General features: G+C 64.3%; 1 protein-coding gene across 3 annotated transcripts in view; it reads left to right on the forward strand.

The window, feature by feature from the left end:
- The window catches only part of PLXNB2 (plexin B2), a 29522-nt gene extending 18361 nt beyond the window's left edge, over positions 1-11161 (forward strand). For 2 of the 3 annotated variants that reach the window (XM_044915307.1, XM_044915308.1), the window contains 31 exons: positions 54-154; positions 252-378; positions 732-885; positions 1473-1587; positions 1665-1773; positions 1855-1956; positions 2454-2546; positions 2809-2890; positions 2971-3131; positions 3239-3387; positions 3545-3653; positions 3767-3903; positions 4030-4200; positions 4608-4737; positions 4849-5076; positions 5165-5341; positions 5436-5575; positions 5695-5795; positions 5983-6212; positions 6326-6507; positions 6817-6883; positions 7034-7180; positions 7692-8084; positions 8171-8255; positions 8526-8680; positions 8763-8923; positions 9001-9148; positions 9528-9592; positions 9771-9846; positions 10150-10224; positions 10304-11161. In XM_044915307.1, coding sequence (XP_044771242.1) covers positions 54-154; positions 252-378; positions 732-885; positions 1473-1587; positions 1665-1773; positions 1855-1956; positions 2454-2546; positions 2809-2890; positions 2971-3131; positions 3239-3387; positions 3545-3653; positions 3767-3903; positions 4030-4200; positions 4608-4737; positions 4849-5076; positions 5165-5341; positions 5436-5575; positions 5695-5795; positions 5983-6212; positions 6326-6507; positions 6817-6883; positions 7034-7180; positions 7692-8084; positions 8171-8255; positions 8526-8680; positions 8763-8923; positions 9001-9148; positions 9528-9592; positions 9771-9846; positions 10150-10224; positions 10304-10408 — 4275 coding nt within the window. In that variant the 3' untranslated portion in view covers positions 10409-11161. The remainder of the gene's footprint in view (positions 1-53; positions 155-251; positions 379-731; positions 886-1472; positions 1588-1664; positions 1774-1854; positions 1957-2453; positions 2547-2808; positions 2891-2970; positions 3132-3238; positions 3388-3544; positions 3654-3766; positions 3904-4029; positions 4201-4607; positions 4738-4848; positions 5077-5164; positions 5342-5435; positions 5576-5694; positions 5796-5982; positions 6213-6325; positions 6508-6816; positions 6884-7033; positions 7181-7691; positions 8085-8170; positions 8256-8525; positions 8681-8762; positions 8924-9000; positions 9149-9527; positions 9593-9770; positions 9847-10149; positions 10225-10303) is intronic. The other variant, XM_044915309.1, reaches the window with a different exon arrangement.
- Positions 11162-15348: the final 4187 nt, after the last annotated feature.

Raw genomic sequence — 15348 nt, forward strand, 5'->3', positions numbered from 1 at the left:
GTTGCAGGTCCTCGTGGCTGCCGTCGTCCCACTCACTGTCCTGTTGCCCTCAGGTTTTCCGGTTCCCCGTGCAGGACTGTCTGAGCTATCCAACCTGCGAACAGTGCCGCAGCTCCCAGGACCCCTACTGCGGCTGGTGCGTCGTTGAGGGACGGTGAGTGCCCGGTACTCCAGGGGTCTCAGCCCTGCCCTGGGGGGCCTGGGGGTTTGGCTGACTAGTGCCAGGACTGAGGCCATCCTCTGCCCCTTAGATGCACCAGGAGGGCCGAGTGCTCACGGGCTGAGGAGAGCGGCCACTGGCTGTGGAGCCGTGACGAGTCCTGTGTAGCCATCACCGGGGCCCAGCCACAGAACATGAGCCGACGGGCCCAGGGGGAGGTGCGTGGTGGGGGTGGGCAGGGGTCGGGGGTTGGGCAGAGGTGGGGCTCCTGCTGGCCTGGGGCTGTTGGGTCGTCCAGGAGTACCGTGGCGTATTCTCTCTCTGGCCTGGGCTCTGGGCACTGAGCCTGAGGACAGGGAGCCTTTCCTTTGTGGGGTTCCCCTGGCCCTTGTGACCTGGGGGGGGCCCCATTCTAGGAGTTGCTGGTGTGCCCCCCAGGGGCCTGTTCTCAGTACGATGGAGCCTTTTCCAAGGGGCCAGCTTATGCGTGCACACAGGAGTGCCAGAGAGTAGGACTGTGGGCAGGTGCCCGGGGCAGAGGTCCTGGTGTGAGCCACACGCCCTTCCCCAGGTGCAGCTGACCGTCAGTCCCCTCCCAGCCCTGAGCGACGAAGACCAACTGCTGTGCCACTTTGGTGACTCACCAGCACACCCTGCCCGCGTGGAGGGGGATGCCGTCATCTGCAACTCCCCACGTACCATTCCTAACACGCCGCCCGGCCAGGGTGAGGCCCCCATGCAGCTGCTGGGTGGGCACCTACGGTCCCAGGGGTGCAGGCTGAGGTGGAGAGAGCACCTGCCTGGCTGGATCGAGATGGAGGCCCACAAGCGGTTCTGGTTCTGGAATCCCTGAGCCGTGGGTGTGGGGGCCGTGTACTCTTGGCACCAGGGGGCTGCCCGGCTTTGGGCTTTGCTGTCCATGCTGAAGCCCCTCACGCCTCCCCAGCCCCGTCCAGCTTGAGATGGGTGGGGCTCTGAGTGTGGCCAGCGGAGGACGGCTTGCTGGTGCAGCGGGGGCCCGGCCGTGCTCTGCCCCAGGTGCTGAGGAACCACGACCCTCAGTGCCTGTAGGGACAGAGAGAGGGTCCAGGAGCCCAGAGCTGGGAGCCGGCGCTGGAGCCGAGATCTGATAGCGCTGTCGGGCCCAGCTGAGCCCAGTGCGAGTCACAGACCAGGGATTCCACCCTGGGCCCGTGGGAGCTGCGGTGGGGCGAGGATTTGGCTGCAGAGGCCCAGTGCCCGCCTGCCCCCACCATGCCAGCCCTGTGTGCTGAGGCCCCTGCCTGATGCCGTCCTGATCTCCTGTTTACAGACCACGTGGCTGTGAACATCCAGCTCCTCTTCAGACGTGGCAGCATCTTCCTCACTTCCCATCTGTACCCCTTCTACGACTGCCGGGAGGCCATGAGCCTGGCGGAGAACCTGCCGTGAGTGTCTTGCTGGCCCAGTGTTCCCGTTGCCCAGTCCCCACTGTGGGCCCCGCACTCACCACCCTCTCCCCCAGGTGCATCTCCTGCGCGAGCAACCGCTGGACCTGCCAGTGGGACCTGCGCTACCATGAGTGTCGGGAGGCCTCCCCCAACCCTGAGGATGGCATTGTCCGCGCCCACATGGTGAGGGGCTGTGAGCACCCTGCAGGAGCTGGGCTGCTTGGCCATGGCCAGGCAGCCCTTCACCAGCCTTCTTCTCCCCAGGAGGATAACTGCCCCCAGTTCCTGAACCCCAGCCCACTGGTCATCCCCATGAACCACGAGACGGATGTAACCTTCCAGGGGAAGAACCTGGACACAGTGAAGGTGGCAGGAGCTTGTGGGGTGCTGCCCTGGGGGCAGGGCCTGCCCAATGAGGAAATGCCTGGGGGCCCAGCAGGGGCCATGGGGCTAGTGCAGTGTCCGAGCGGCTCGTTCAGAGCCATTTTCCTGCAACACCAAAGTCCAGGTGCCTGGTGCGCATTCGAGCTTCCCCTGGCTCGGGACTCAGCACACGAGGGAGGTGCTCCACGTGTATTTGGGGACAGAAGGCAGCAGAGAGGCATTCGAATGGGCCTGGGGAACATAGGCAGAGAGCAACAGACGAGTGGGTTTGGGGTGTTGAGTGCTGGGCAGCTGGGACGCTACTTGGTGAGGCGGGAGCAGGGCCGTGCTTCGGGGTTGACTGAGACGGGTCTGTCTGGGAGGGCCGGGTGCTCAGTTGGGATGGGAGTGCCCGACTGATGGGGGTGGGGCACAGAGAGGGTTCGGGGAGGGCAGGGTGGGAGGCCTGGCTGGGCCGTCCTGACCTCACTGCCTTGTAGGGCTCCTCTTTGCACGTGGGCAGCGACCTACTCAAGTTTGAGGAGCCAGTGAGCACGCAGGAACCGGGAACCTTCTTCTTTCGGACCCCAAAGGTGCGGCTCCCAGGGCAGGCGGGCCAGGCTGCTGGGTCCCGAGGAAGGCCTTGGGGGCAGGGTAGGGGATGCAGAGGGGGGGCCTTGGAATGTCTGTGTGTCCTGCCACCTGCCTGGAATCAAAGTGATCCTTTGTATGTCTGAGGCTCCAGCTTCCTGCCACCTGGAGGCCTCCCCCTGCTGCCCCTCAGCTGTGGGGGACTCCGTGGGCCAAACTAGGGGTGGGAGCAGGAAGGACAGTGTGTCCCTGCGTGTCCCCCAGCTGTCCCATGATGCCAACGAGACGCTGCCTTTGCACCTGTATGTCAAGTCCTACGGCCAGAATGTCGACAGCAAGCTCCAAGGTGGGTGGGGTGGGCAGCTGGGGCTGGGTGGGGAGCAGGAAGCAGGGTGGCCCGCTGACCACTGGCTGCTTCCTCTGCAGTCACTCTCTACAACTGCTCCTTTGGCCGTGGTGACTGCAGTCTGTGCCTGGCAGCCAGCCCCGAGTACAAGTGTGTGTGGTGTGCGGGGCAGGGCAGGTGTGTGTACGAGGCTCTCTGCCTCAACAGCACCTCTGAGTGCCCAGCACCCGTCATCACCAGGGTGAGCCCTTGTGCCTGCCTGGCGGGGAGGGTCCCCGGCCTGCCCGCCTCCCCCGCACAGCCCCGCCTGCCCCAGCCGCTGGGTCAGCTGGGCTCTGCCAATTCCAGATCCACCCTGAGACGGGCCCGCTGGGCGGGGGCATCCGAATCACCATCCTTGGGTCCAATTTGGGGGTCAGAGCAGAGGATGTCCAGAGGGTGACCGTGGCGGGCCAGAACTGTGTCTTTGAGCCGGAGCGCTATTCCGTGTCTACCCGGTGAGTGGGCGGCCTGAAGCCTGGGCTCCACTGGCTGGGCTGGGGGGGCCAGGTGATCCGGGTGGGCGAAGGAGGAGGACGGGATGCAGGCGTGCGTGGGTGCCCAGGGCTCGCACACCCACCGCTGAGTGTCCCACCTTGTCTGTGAATCACCCAGGATCGTGTGCGCCGTAGAGGCCGCCGCGGGGCCCATCACAGGGGGCGTCGTGGTGGACGTCAGTGGGAAGCTGGGTCACTCACCACCCCACGTCCAGTTCACCTACCAGGTAAGGGCCTGGCCTCTCGACCATTGAGAGTCACGGGTTGTTGATGTGGGGTGGGGTGGGGTCGAGGCTCCAGCGCCCCAGCCCTGATCCAAGTGAATCTGTTGCTCCTCCAGCAGCCCCAGCCCCTCAGTGTGGAGCCAAAGCAGGGGCCACAGGCAGGCGGCACCACGCTGACCATCAGTGGTACCCACCTGGACACAGGCTCCGAGGAAGACGTGCGGGTGACCCTCAATGACGTCCCGTGTAAAGTGTGGGTGTCACCTGCGGGCTGGGGCTCTCTGGTCTGACCCTGAGTCTGCCCTGGAGCGGGCCATAGAGCCAGCCTGACCCACTGACCTGGGGCTGGGCTTGACGCTGACTTGCAACCCCCCCCCAGGACGCAGTTCGGGGCACAGCTCCAGTGTGTCACTGGCCCGCAGTCCGTTCTGGGGGAGCTGCCCCTGGAGATTTACTACGGGGGCTCCCGGGTGCCCAGCCCTGGTGTCATCTTCACCTACCGCGAGAATCCCGTGCTGCGGGCCTTCGAACCGCTGCGAAGCTTTGTCAGGTGTGGCCTCCATCTCCTCCCTGGGGGCAGTGGTGCCAGCTACAGGACCCCCCCCACCCCACCCCCTTCCGCTACTTCCCAGGCACCCTCTGCCTGCCGGGCTTGTGAGGATGTGGTAGGGCTGGGCCTCCAGAGAAGCCCACTGCACCCCCAGATCCGCTTCCTTCTAGAAACCCAGATGGGCAGCGCTCCCCCTACTTCTGACAAGCGCTGGCAGTGGTCACAGTCCTGTGCTCAGAGCTTGACCCCCAACCCTGTCTCAGCCGCATGAATACCCAAGAGCAGAGTGGGGTTGGGGACTCCAGACCCTGCCCTCCCCCAGCCCACCGCGTGGCCAGCATCTGGGTCGGGGAGCCGCTTGCCGAGTCATGCCCACTCAGGCACGGCCTCCCCACCCCCGTCCCCAGTGGTGGCCGTAGCATCAACGTCACGGGGCAGGGCTTCAGCCTGATCCAGAGATTCGCCATGGTGGTCATAGCCGAGCCCCTGCAGTCCTGGCGGCGGCGGCGGGAGGCCGGACCTCTGCAGCCTGTGACGGTCAGTCTTGGTGTTGGCGGGGGACTCAGCTCCAACGCGGCCCGCTCAGCAAGTGCAGGGTAGGGATGGGGCCTGGGCCACGCGGCCTGACAGCCTGGCCTCGGCCTGCAGGTCGTGGGCGAGGAGTACATATTCCACAACGACTCCAAGGTCGTGTTCTTGTCCCCCGCGGTCCCCGAGGAGCCCGAGGCCTACAATCTCACTGCACTCATCCAGATGGACGGGCACCGGGCCCTGCTCAGGTCCGAGGCCGGTGCCTTCGAGTACGTGGCCGACCCCACCTTTGAGAACTTCACGGGGGGTGTCAAGAAGCAGGTCAACAAGCTCATCCATGCCCGGGTGAGGACTGGCCACAGCCTGGGGGGTCCGCAGGGGAGGCAGCCCGAGCTCTGGTCCCTGACTCCCTCCTGGTCACTGGGACCCACAGGGCACTAATCTGAACAAGGCAATGACGCTTCACGAGGCCGAGGCGTTTGTGGGAGCTGAGCGCTGCGTCATGAAGACACTGACCGAGACAGATCTGTACTGTGAGCCTCCGGAGGTGCAGCCGCCCCCCAAGCGGCGGCAGAAGCGGGACACCACACACAACCTGCCGGAGTTCATTGTGCGTGTGGTCACGCGGGCGCAGCTTGGGCTGGGATAGGGGCACGGAGGGGCCCAGCCACACGGGTCCTTGCTGAGCCCGCCCCTCCCTGCAGGTGAAGTTTGGCTCCCGAGAGTGGGTTCTGGGCCGCGTGGAGTATGACACGAGGGTGAGCGACGTGCCCCTCAGCCTCATCCTGCCGCTGGTCATCGTGCCCATGGTGGTGGTCATCGCTGTGTCTGTCTACTGCTACTGGTGAGCCCCTCCCCCTCCTGCCCGGCCCCTCTGGCCACGCAGCCAGCACGACGCAGAGGCTCAGAGCCATCAGGTGGCCTGCCCCAGGCCAGGTCCCGTCAACCTCCCTGTGCCCGCAGGAGGAAGAGCCAACAGGCAGAGCGCGAGTACGAGAAGATCAAGTCCCAGCTGGAGGGCTTGGAGGAGAGCGTGCGCGACCGTTGCAAGAAAGAGTTTACAGGTAGGATCGCCTGGCAGGGGCAGGCAGGATCTTCGGGCTGCCCAGACCCTGGGGTCCCCAAGGGCACGTCTTGGGGACTGGAACGCAGGGGAGGACGACCTTGAAAGAGGCTGCATCCGGAGAGGCAGAGGTGGGCGGGGTGGCCGGCGGTTGGCGGCTGGGACGCCTCACCCTGACCTACCCCCAGACCTGATGATCGAGATGGAGGACCAGACCAACGATGTGCACGAGGCAGGCATCCCCGTGCTGGACTACAAGACCTACACCGACCGCGTCTTCTTCCTGCCCTCCAAGGACGGCGACAAGGATGTGATGATCACGGGCAGGCTGGACATCCCGGAGTCGCGGCGGCCTGTGGTGGAGCAGGCTCTGTACCAGTTCTCCAACCTGCTCAACAGCAAGTCCTTCCTGGTCACTGTGAGTGGGGCCGGCTCTGTGCGCGGGTTGGGGAGGGGCAAGTAGAGCCTCCGGCCGCGGAAGGGACACTGGGCCAGGGTGCTCACATGGTCTTCGGCTGGGGGCCCTCACAGTTCATCCACACCCTGGAGAGCCAGCGCGAGTTCTCCGCCCGCGCCAAGGTCTACTTCGCATCCCTGCTGACCGTGGCGCTGCATGGGAAACTGGAGTATTACACAGACATCATGCGCACGCTCTTCCTGGAGCTCATGGAGCAGTACGTGGTGGCCAAGAACCCCAAGCTGATGCTGCGCAGGTGTGTGGGCGGGCTGCGTGGATGGAGGTGGGGGCGGGGCGGGGCTGATCCCAGCACCTGGGCTGCCAAGAGATGGAGGCGGGGAGGAGGCATGGCAGGGCACGGCAGTCTCCGCTGGTCCCCTTGGCATCAGCTCTTGGTAGGATGGGGTGGAAGATGATGAGTCCAGCACGTGGTCACTCCAGGCTGTGTGTGTGCATTCGGACGGGGACCCAGGGCCTGGGTGGGCGTCCTGTGGGTGCCTGGAGGAGCCGGCTGGGCCCCAGGGCACTGAGGGATCCCTTGGCAAACACCTCTTTGCCTCTGCAGGTCTGAGACGGTGGTAGAAAGGATGCTGTCCAACTGGATGTCCATCTGCCTGTATCAGTACCTCAAGGTGGGTTCCAGGTGGCCGGCCAGGGTTGGGGCAGGAGTGAGGTGGTGCTCTCCCCGCCCTCCCCCACACGCCCACATGCCTGTGTAGCATCACCAGGTGGGTCCGGCACGGTCAGTTCCACCATGGCTGAAGTGCCCTCTGTTGCTCCAGGACAGTGCTGGCGAGCCTCTGTACAAGCTTTTCAAGGCCATCAAGCATCAGGTGGAGAAGGGGCCAGTAGACGCTGTGCAGAAGAAGGCCAAATACACCCTCAATGATACGGGGCTGCTGGGGGATGACGTGGAGTATGCGCCCCTGGTGAGCCCGGCGCCGAGGGAGGGGCTGGCGTGGGTCTGAGAGACTTCTCTCGGTGTTGCCAAGTTCTGGGCCAGCCTCAGTCCCAGAAGCTGGGTGCTGTTCGTGGACTCACATGGGCCCAGCTGGGTTCAGGCAGGGGCTGTGAGTCGCCTGCGGGGGTCTCTAGAGAGAGGCTCTGTGTGTCCTGGGCACCTGGGTCTGCTGCAGGCGTGTGTGGGGCCTGGGCATCCAGGTGTGCCTGATGGTGAGCTCGTGTGCCCAGGTGGGAGACAGCGTGGGGCACGTGATGCCCAGGAGTCGGCGCTCCCTGAGCTACTCTGTTCTCTGTCCTGTTGAGCCAGGGCTTGGGACAGGGCCAGGCCAGGCCGCCCCAGGTGTTCTCAGGGCTCAGAGCCACCCCCGCTCCTCCACCTGAGGGTGTGGCCATGAGGGCCCCGAGGCTGCTCCCACCTTGGCAGGCAGTGAGAGCTAGGGCCCCCACACTGGCTCTTCACCCTGTGTCCTCTGGCAGACGGTGAGCGTGATCGTCCAGGATGAAGGGGCCGACGCCATCCCAGTCAAGGTCCTCAACTGTGACACCATCTCCCAGGTCAAGGAAAAGATCATTGACCAGGTGTACCGCACACAGCCATGCTCCCGATGGCCTAAGGCTGACAGTGTGGTGCTTGGTGAGCAAGGCCCCTGGGTCCCCTGGCGGTGGGTCCTGCCCTCGGACCCTGGTTGGGCAGGTGGGGTGCAGGGACAGCTGGAGGGAGCTGGGTGCTGTGCGGCTGGGCTCCAGGTGTCGTGCCGTGTCCTTCCAGAGTGGCGTCCTGGATCCACAGCCCAGATCCTGTCAGACCTGGACCTGACCTCTCAGCGGGAGGGCCGGTGGAAACGCATCAACACCCTGATGCACTACAACGTGAGTGCTGGTGCTGGGGCATGGGGAGGGCCGGGCTGCCCGCCTTGAGTGGGGGCGAGGCCCACCCTCACGACTGCGTGCGCCAGGTCCGGGATGGAGCCACTCTCATCCTGTCCACGGTGGGAGTCTCCCAACAGCCAGAGGACAGCCAGCCGGACCTGCCTGGGGAGCGTGAGTCCCCCCGCTTCTCCCTCGGCTCTTGTGGGCTCTGGAGGTCTGCGTGGACCAGGGGCCACCCTGTGCCGCCATGGCGGGGTGGGGGCTGCTGAGCTCCAGCCCTCGTCCTTCAGCGCCCCCCCGCTGCCCCCCTGCAGGCCATGCCCTCGTCCTTCAGCGCCCCCCCGCTGCCCCCCTGCAGGCCATGCCCTCGTCCTTCAGCGCCCCGCTGCCCCCTCTGCAGGCCATGCCCTCGTCCTTCAGCTCCCCCCCGCCCCCCTGCAGGCCATGCCCTCCTAGAGGAGGAGAACCGTGTGTGGCACCTGGTGCGGCCGACGGATGAGGTGGATGAGGGCAGGTCCAAGCGGGGCAGCGTGAAGGAGAAGGAACGCACCAAGGCCATCACGGAGATCTACTTGACCCGCCTGCTCTCCGTCAAGGTGGGCCACAGTGCACGTGGGCGCTTACTGCCGGGCCGATGCCCGCCGGGCTCAGCTGAGCCCTTCCCCTACACCCCTGCAGGGCACGCTGCAGCAGTTTGTGGACAACTTCTTCCAGAGCGTCCTGGCGCCCGGGCACGCGGTGCCGCCCGCGGTTAAGTACTTCTTCGACTTCCTGGATGAGCAGGCGGAGAAGCATGACATTAAGGATGAGGACACCATCCACATCTGGAAGACCAACAGGTGGGAGCTCCTCCGTCCTGCAGCCCACTCTGTCCCAGGGTCTCAGCGGCCCCTCACTCCCTGTCGCTCTGCCTCAGTTTACCACTCCGGTTCTGGGTGAACATCCTCAAGAACCCCCATTTCATCTTCGACGTCCACGTTCACGAGGTGGTGGACGCCTCCCTGTCAGTCATCGCCCAGACTTTCATGGACGCTTGTACACGCACAGAGCACAAGCTGAGCCGCGTGAGTGGACCCTGCAGGCCGCTCTGGCGGGGTGGGGGGTTGTGGGCGGTTGCTCAGGAGGCGTGGAGGGACAGGGTGGGGTAGTATCCATGGGTGTGTGGGGGTGGCCTGGGGAAGCCGTGGCTGTGATGGGGGTGAGGAGGTGAGGAGAGGTCAGTCTGGGGTGTGGGTTCAGGAGAAAGGCAGGTGGGAGGTAGAGGGCCAGGGGCAGAGCCTGGGACCCCCCGCCTTCACTCGTGGGAACCCACAGAATTGGAGGCCCCCCTCCTGTCTGTGCTAGGCAAGGGTGGCTCCCCAGTTGGGCCTCTGTCCCCCACACACCTTTTGTCTGTTCTGTGGGTGTGCTGAGTGGCTGGGCGCCTGGCTCTGTCCCCCACAGGACTCCCCCAGCAACAAGCTGCTCTACGCCAAGGAGATCTCCACCTACAAGAAGATGGTAGAGGAGTGAGTGCTCCCCTCCCCCCAGCCAGACCCTGGGCACCCACCTTTGACCCCACCCAGTGGGCCCCTGGGGGTGGTTCAGGCCTGTGACTGGGAGGGGGCTCTGCTGGGCAGCTTCAGGTCCAGCCTCCGGGACCCACTGCCCCACCCCTTCCCTAACCGTACCCCCACGCTCCTGCAGTTATTACAAGGGGATCAGGCAGATGGTGCAGGTCAGCGATCAGGACATGAACACACACTTGGCAGAAATTTCCCGGGTAAGAGGAGATGCAGGGGATGAACCAACTGACCCTACCCACACGAAGCACCCCCGCCCTTCCCCCAAAGTCCCCTGCTGAGTGGGGCTGGAGACTGTTCTCTGGGGGGTGCCCAACCCCAGATGGGCTGTCCCCTGTGTGTGACCGCTATGCCCTGGGGAGAGGGGTTTGTGAGCAGTGTGTTTGTGTGGACGGGGGAGTATGTCTGTCTGTGGCCATCCCACATCCCTCTGACATGCCTGGGACCCTTGGCCTGCTCCTCCGCCCTGGGTCTCACTCTCGTTCCCCTCCCCACGCCCCCAGGCACACACAGACTCCCTCAACACCCTTGTGGCCCTGCACCAGCTCTACCAGTACACGCAGAAGTACTATGACGAGGTATGGGGTGTGCTCCGGGGGAGGCAGCCCTCGGGTGGTCCCCTTCCCTGGCCTGCGGTCTGACGTGGCCCACCCTCAGATCATCAATGCCCTGGAGGAGGATCCCGCCGCCCAGAAGATGCAGCTGGCCTTCCGCCTCCAGCAGATCGCGGCTGCACTTGAGAACAAAGTCACAGACCTCTAACCTCTGACCTCTGCCACCACTGTCTCTGGGCACAGGTGCGTGATGCCCCGTGTCAGGCATTGGGCGGCCCTTGGAACACGAGGCCAAGTGGTGAGGCCCTTACCTTTCACCAGCAGAGGAAGAACCCCCGGGCGTCCACGTGTGGGTGCCCGTGGGAGCCCTCTCCTCGGTGTCTGGTGTCTGTAGCATCTTTCTCCTGAGCAATACCAGCACCAGCCCCCTCCTGCAGAACCAGCATCAGGTGTCTGTCACACCTCCCGAGCGATTCGCAAATGTGCCTTACGCCCCTGGCGCTGCGCTGGGTCGCTGGGGGCCGTGGGGCCTCAGCTCCCCTCCCTGAGCACCAGCAGCTGCCTGAGATCCCTGGGTTTGGCCTGTTCGGGTGGGGTGTGAGTGCCTGCAGCCCCCAGGGCCTAGTGCCCAGACTGTGTCTGTCTGCCCCGCCGGGACGGGAGGAGTAAAGCGGTACGATGCCTTCCTGACCTCACCTGGCCTGCCCTGTGGGGCGCTGGCACTCCGGGTGGACTCCGCACCATGGGCCCGACCTCCAAGGTCAAGCTGGACGTCAGACGTCGAGGCCCAGGTGGCCAGAGGGGCCCCAGCAGACGGGGGTCCAGGTTTCCGCCTGTCAGACAGGCTGTCCTGGAGGCCCTGCCCAGGTCTGGGGTTCGAGCAGCTCCGCCAGGACCACCCTCACCCCCACCCCCTTTTGTAAATCTTGTTAATTGTAAATCAAATAGAGCTGTCTTTTTCACTCTGCTGGTTGGCTGGGTTCCTCCTGGGGCGGCCGCAGACTGGCTGTCCGTGCTTGCCTGCCGCCGTTGCCAGGCCTGTCCTGCTTGAGATCTTCCTCTGGATACTAGCTCAGGTGGGCAGGTGGTTCCTCTGGGCCGCCAGGGCTGCCGTGGGGGCAGGGGAATGTGCAGCGGGGTCCATGCCCTCCCTGCCCTTCCTGCCCTCCCTGCCCGAGGGCTGGGCGAGGAGGTCTGGAGTGTGGAGAGGGGCTGACAGTGATCCCCGAACAGATTGGCTCCAGACGGGGACAGGGACGGGGACAGGGAGGTGGCTGGGATTGGGTGGATCTGGCGCCATCTGGTGGCGAACATTCCCCGCCTGTCTTGCTTGGGCTGAGTGACTGGACCTGCCCACCGCCCCCAGGGGTAGGCGTGGCTTGGGCTTACTGTCTGGACTTTGAGCTCTCAGGGACGGGTGTCCCCTTTTCTAAGGTGGGGGCACTTCACAGGCATGGTCCAGCCAGCACACATGAAGTCACTGCTGCGTGCAGACCCCACCAGACACTGGCATGACTCTGAGAGAGAGGGCCCTGGGTCCCCCTGCTTAGGCTGTGGGGCCACTAGGGTCAGCTCCTTGGTCCCAAGAACAGCTCCAGGATGACTTAGGACATAAATAAGGCTGAAGGGCCGTGTAACGCAGAGCGAGGGTACCTTTGCCGATGCCTGAGGGAGGGGGTCGTCTGGGATTCTGGTGATGGGGAAAGGGTGTAGCTCCCAGTCCCCATGCTGAATGCAGGGCCACAGACAGGCCACCCCGCAGCTCTCAGGCACACGCACGTGTCCACGCACACACAGCATCAGCATGTCGGGCCCCTCACTGAGTAGATACACCTGTTCAGGGCCTGCCCTGAGAGAGCTTTTAATGCTCCGAGGACGCCAACCCAGCAGAAAGGGGATTTCGTGTCTCCAAAACAAGGACGTGGTGGTGGCCCGGCCAGCCTCAGATATGGCTGGATTCAGGTGCTCACATGTTTTCAGGTTTCTGAACTTCCCAGCGTATGCTGCTGTGTCCTCAGACAGTGGGGATGCTGTTCACAGGCAACCCCAGACTGTGTCTTGTCGACTTGGGGCATCGTCGTGGCTGGGGTTGGGCTAGGCCTTGGTCATGAGCCAGCTGTGCACGGGGGCAGCCCCACTGAAGCCACATGGAACAGGTGTGGATATCTCCCGCAAGGAAGGGGTACTAGGCAAACAACTGACATCCCCCATCCCAGGAACCCCAAAATGACACGGTTATGACCCACACTAGGTTCCCTGAGATTCAGCTGTTCAGAAGCAGATGGGGCACAGTCTGGAAGTGCTAAGCTGTGGATGCCTGGGGCAGGGAGGTGGGAACCTAGAACGGGGCTTCCAGACTGGACCTCCACAAACCGCTCCTGTCCCTCCGAAAACTGGACAGCCAGGCAAGAGCTGAGTCAGGACCCCCTTACATTCTGTGAAGCTTAGAGAGAGGAAGGGGGTGCAGATCCAACAGATGGGGCTACCCCCCATGGAGGACAGGAGTGTGAAGAGATCCGGGGGGCTGTCCTTTGATGGGGCCGGTGAAGGGTAGAAATTGGGCATGCATGTTGGGGTGCAAGGTGGCGGTGGTGGGGGTCAGGCCAGCTTTGAATAATCAGGATGCTGACAAACTGAGGGATGACCCACCCTCCTGTTTCTACTTCCCCAGTTCCTCCTAATGTGGGGGGCAGGGAGACAAGGATGGGTGGAAGCCACACACAACCTCAGTGACCCTTCCAAGTTGCAGAAAATGGCCTAAGGCCATGCCCTGCTTGCTAAACATCATGAACATCCCCCCCCATCACCTGGCCCCCATGACAGGAGGTCATTCTGATCTCAGAAGCGCAGCCAGGAGACCAGCAAGTGGCCAAAAAAGGGTGGCCTGGACCAGTGGAGGGGAAAAGTGGACATGGAGACAAGGAGTGGGATCTTGATATTGAGGGGCAACTGAATCCCAGGGGAGGGTGGAGGGAGACAGGGATGGGGGTCCTCAGGCCCAGGGCTGATGTCTGGGGAGGAAGCTCTTCCGCCTGGCTTCCCCACTTGTGCTCTGGCTCACACCTGAAGCACCCCCCACCCCCACACACACGCTGCTGCTCTCCACTCCAGGCCACCCACTTCTCTGGGCTCAGGCCTCTCTCACCCAGGCCAAGCAACAGTCGTTCTGGACCTGGTGGCCAGGATGGTGCTGTGAACATGTCCAGCAGGGCTCCCCAACAGCCTGAGAACAAAAATGAAATCCCTGCTGTGGCCCCACCCAGCCTGCCACAACCCTCCAGCCCACCACCATCCTCTTCTGTTCAAGTCAGGCAGAGTCCTGGACAGTTGGGACCGTGGACGCTTGGCCCAGCTCCACCGGCGTCTCCTCTCCAGGGGACTTCCTGACCTGTCCGGCCCTGTGACCTCTCCCCACCCTAACCACCACCGGAAACCCCCTGGTTACCCCTCTGCAGTATTACAACCCCGACCCTCCCCAGAAGGCAGCTTGGCCTGGATCCGCCAGCCCGGGGGCCAGGTGGGCACCCGGGGGTGAATCATGAGGGAGGGCCTCCGCTCCGCCCGACTCGCTGAGCGGGGGCCGGGCTCCCCTAGGGGCGGCACAATCCCACCCCCAGCCGGGGAGGAAGGGGGGCCTGTCGCCATGGGAACCTGGCCCGCGCCGGCGCAAACCAAGGCCACCCCCCTTGCGCCGGGCCGCGCGGCCAGCGCCCACCGTCCGCCGCTGAACGAGCCTCTTCCCGGCCGGTAGCTGAAGCTCCACAGACTCCGCACAAAACCCCGGCGCGCCTCAGCTGGCTCAGGAAAGCACCGCAGGGCCGGGACTCCCAAGGAGGCGCGGACCGGGGCGGCTGTGGGAGGGGACGCCGGTGTCCTTCCCCCATCACCGCCCGGCCGACACCGGCTCCCAGAAGGGAAACTGAGGCTGGGGATGGCTCGGGACTTGACCGAGGTCGTGCAAGGCTGGCCGGCTCGACTGGGACGCGGCCCACGCCACGGTCCGGGTTCGCTGGGCAGTTATGTTTGCCCGGTATTGCGTTGACATGTTTTATTTTGATCTGGCTGCCAATATTTAAAATCAGGAGATTTCACATAAAAACCCAGGCTTTAGTTTGTTTGGAAGAGGTAGAAGGTCGGGCAACACACAGCCCGATTGCCCACGTTCCTGGGAAACGGCAGCCCCCCCAGTGCTCTCCCGACAGAGAGGGTCAGGGGGCATCTGTCACGGGAGCAATGCTGTCTCCGAACACTTGTCACTTTTAAGTGGGAAGTAAAGATGCGCGGGCCCAGAGCGCTAGACAGATGCGGGGAGGCTGTCTCGCTGGAATGAGAACATTCCCCCGTCAGTGACAGCAGCCTGTGAGAAATCATCCTTCCAGGCTGTGAGAGGACACGAGGAAACGTGTCGTGCGTGGAGGAGGAACTGCGGTTATGTACCGGAGGAGCGCCTCAGTACCTAGGAAAGTCAGGGTGGGCTTCCTGGGAGAGGTGACGGCTGAGCGGGGCCGGGTTGAAAGGAGGAAAGGTACCAGGAACCAAGAAGGACCCGTCTGGGGAATAGCCCTTTATGGGTACAGCACCTCAAAGGTCCCCTGGTGCCGCCGCTGTCCCTGGTCCTGACAGGGCTGGTTCCCCAGGCCCGGCCAGGGCGGGAGGCGCTCTCAGTCCACGGAAGTTTGCCAGGTGACGAACCACACCGCCAGGGCCAGAACGGCCTCCAAGGGAGAGGGAAGCCGGCGAGCCCAGGATCCAGGGCGCGTCCATCTGCCCACCCCGCAGGGCGACCCATCCAACCAAGCGTCCAGTTTTTCTACACTGATGAAAAAAAATCTCTGCCCTGGCTTCTTTGATTGTGAGGTTCCCCTTCATTTCTGAGGGAGCAGGCTGCGTGGGGGGTGTCGTGCGGGGCCCGGAGCAGGAGAGGAGGGATGCACGCACCGGAGGCGCAGACACGAGTGCCGGCAGGGGAGGGCGCGGGGAGCGGAGGCTGCTGAGAGGCGGTGGCGTCCTGGATGGGGCGGTGCCCGGCCGAGCACAGAATGCGGGCAGATACTTGGGGAAGCGCGGGCCCCAGGAGGTAGAAGCGGCCCGGGCGGCGAGCTGGACGCCGGCCGTCCCTCCCCCTGCGCGGGCGCAGCGGCCCCGGCC

This window comes from Neomonachus schauinslandi, chromosome 5 (assembly GCF_002201575.2).
Source record: "Neomonachus schauinslandi chromosome 5, ASM220157v2, whole genome shotgun sequence".
NCBI classification, from domain to species: Eukaryota; Metazoa; Chordata; class Mammalia; order Carnivora; family Phocidae; genus Neomonachus; species Neomonachus schauinslandi.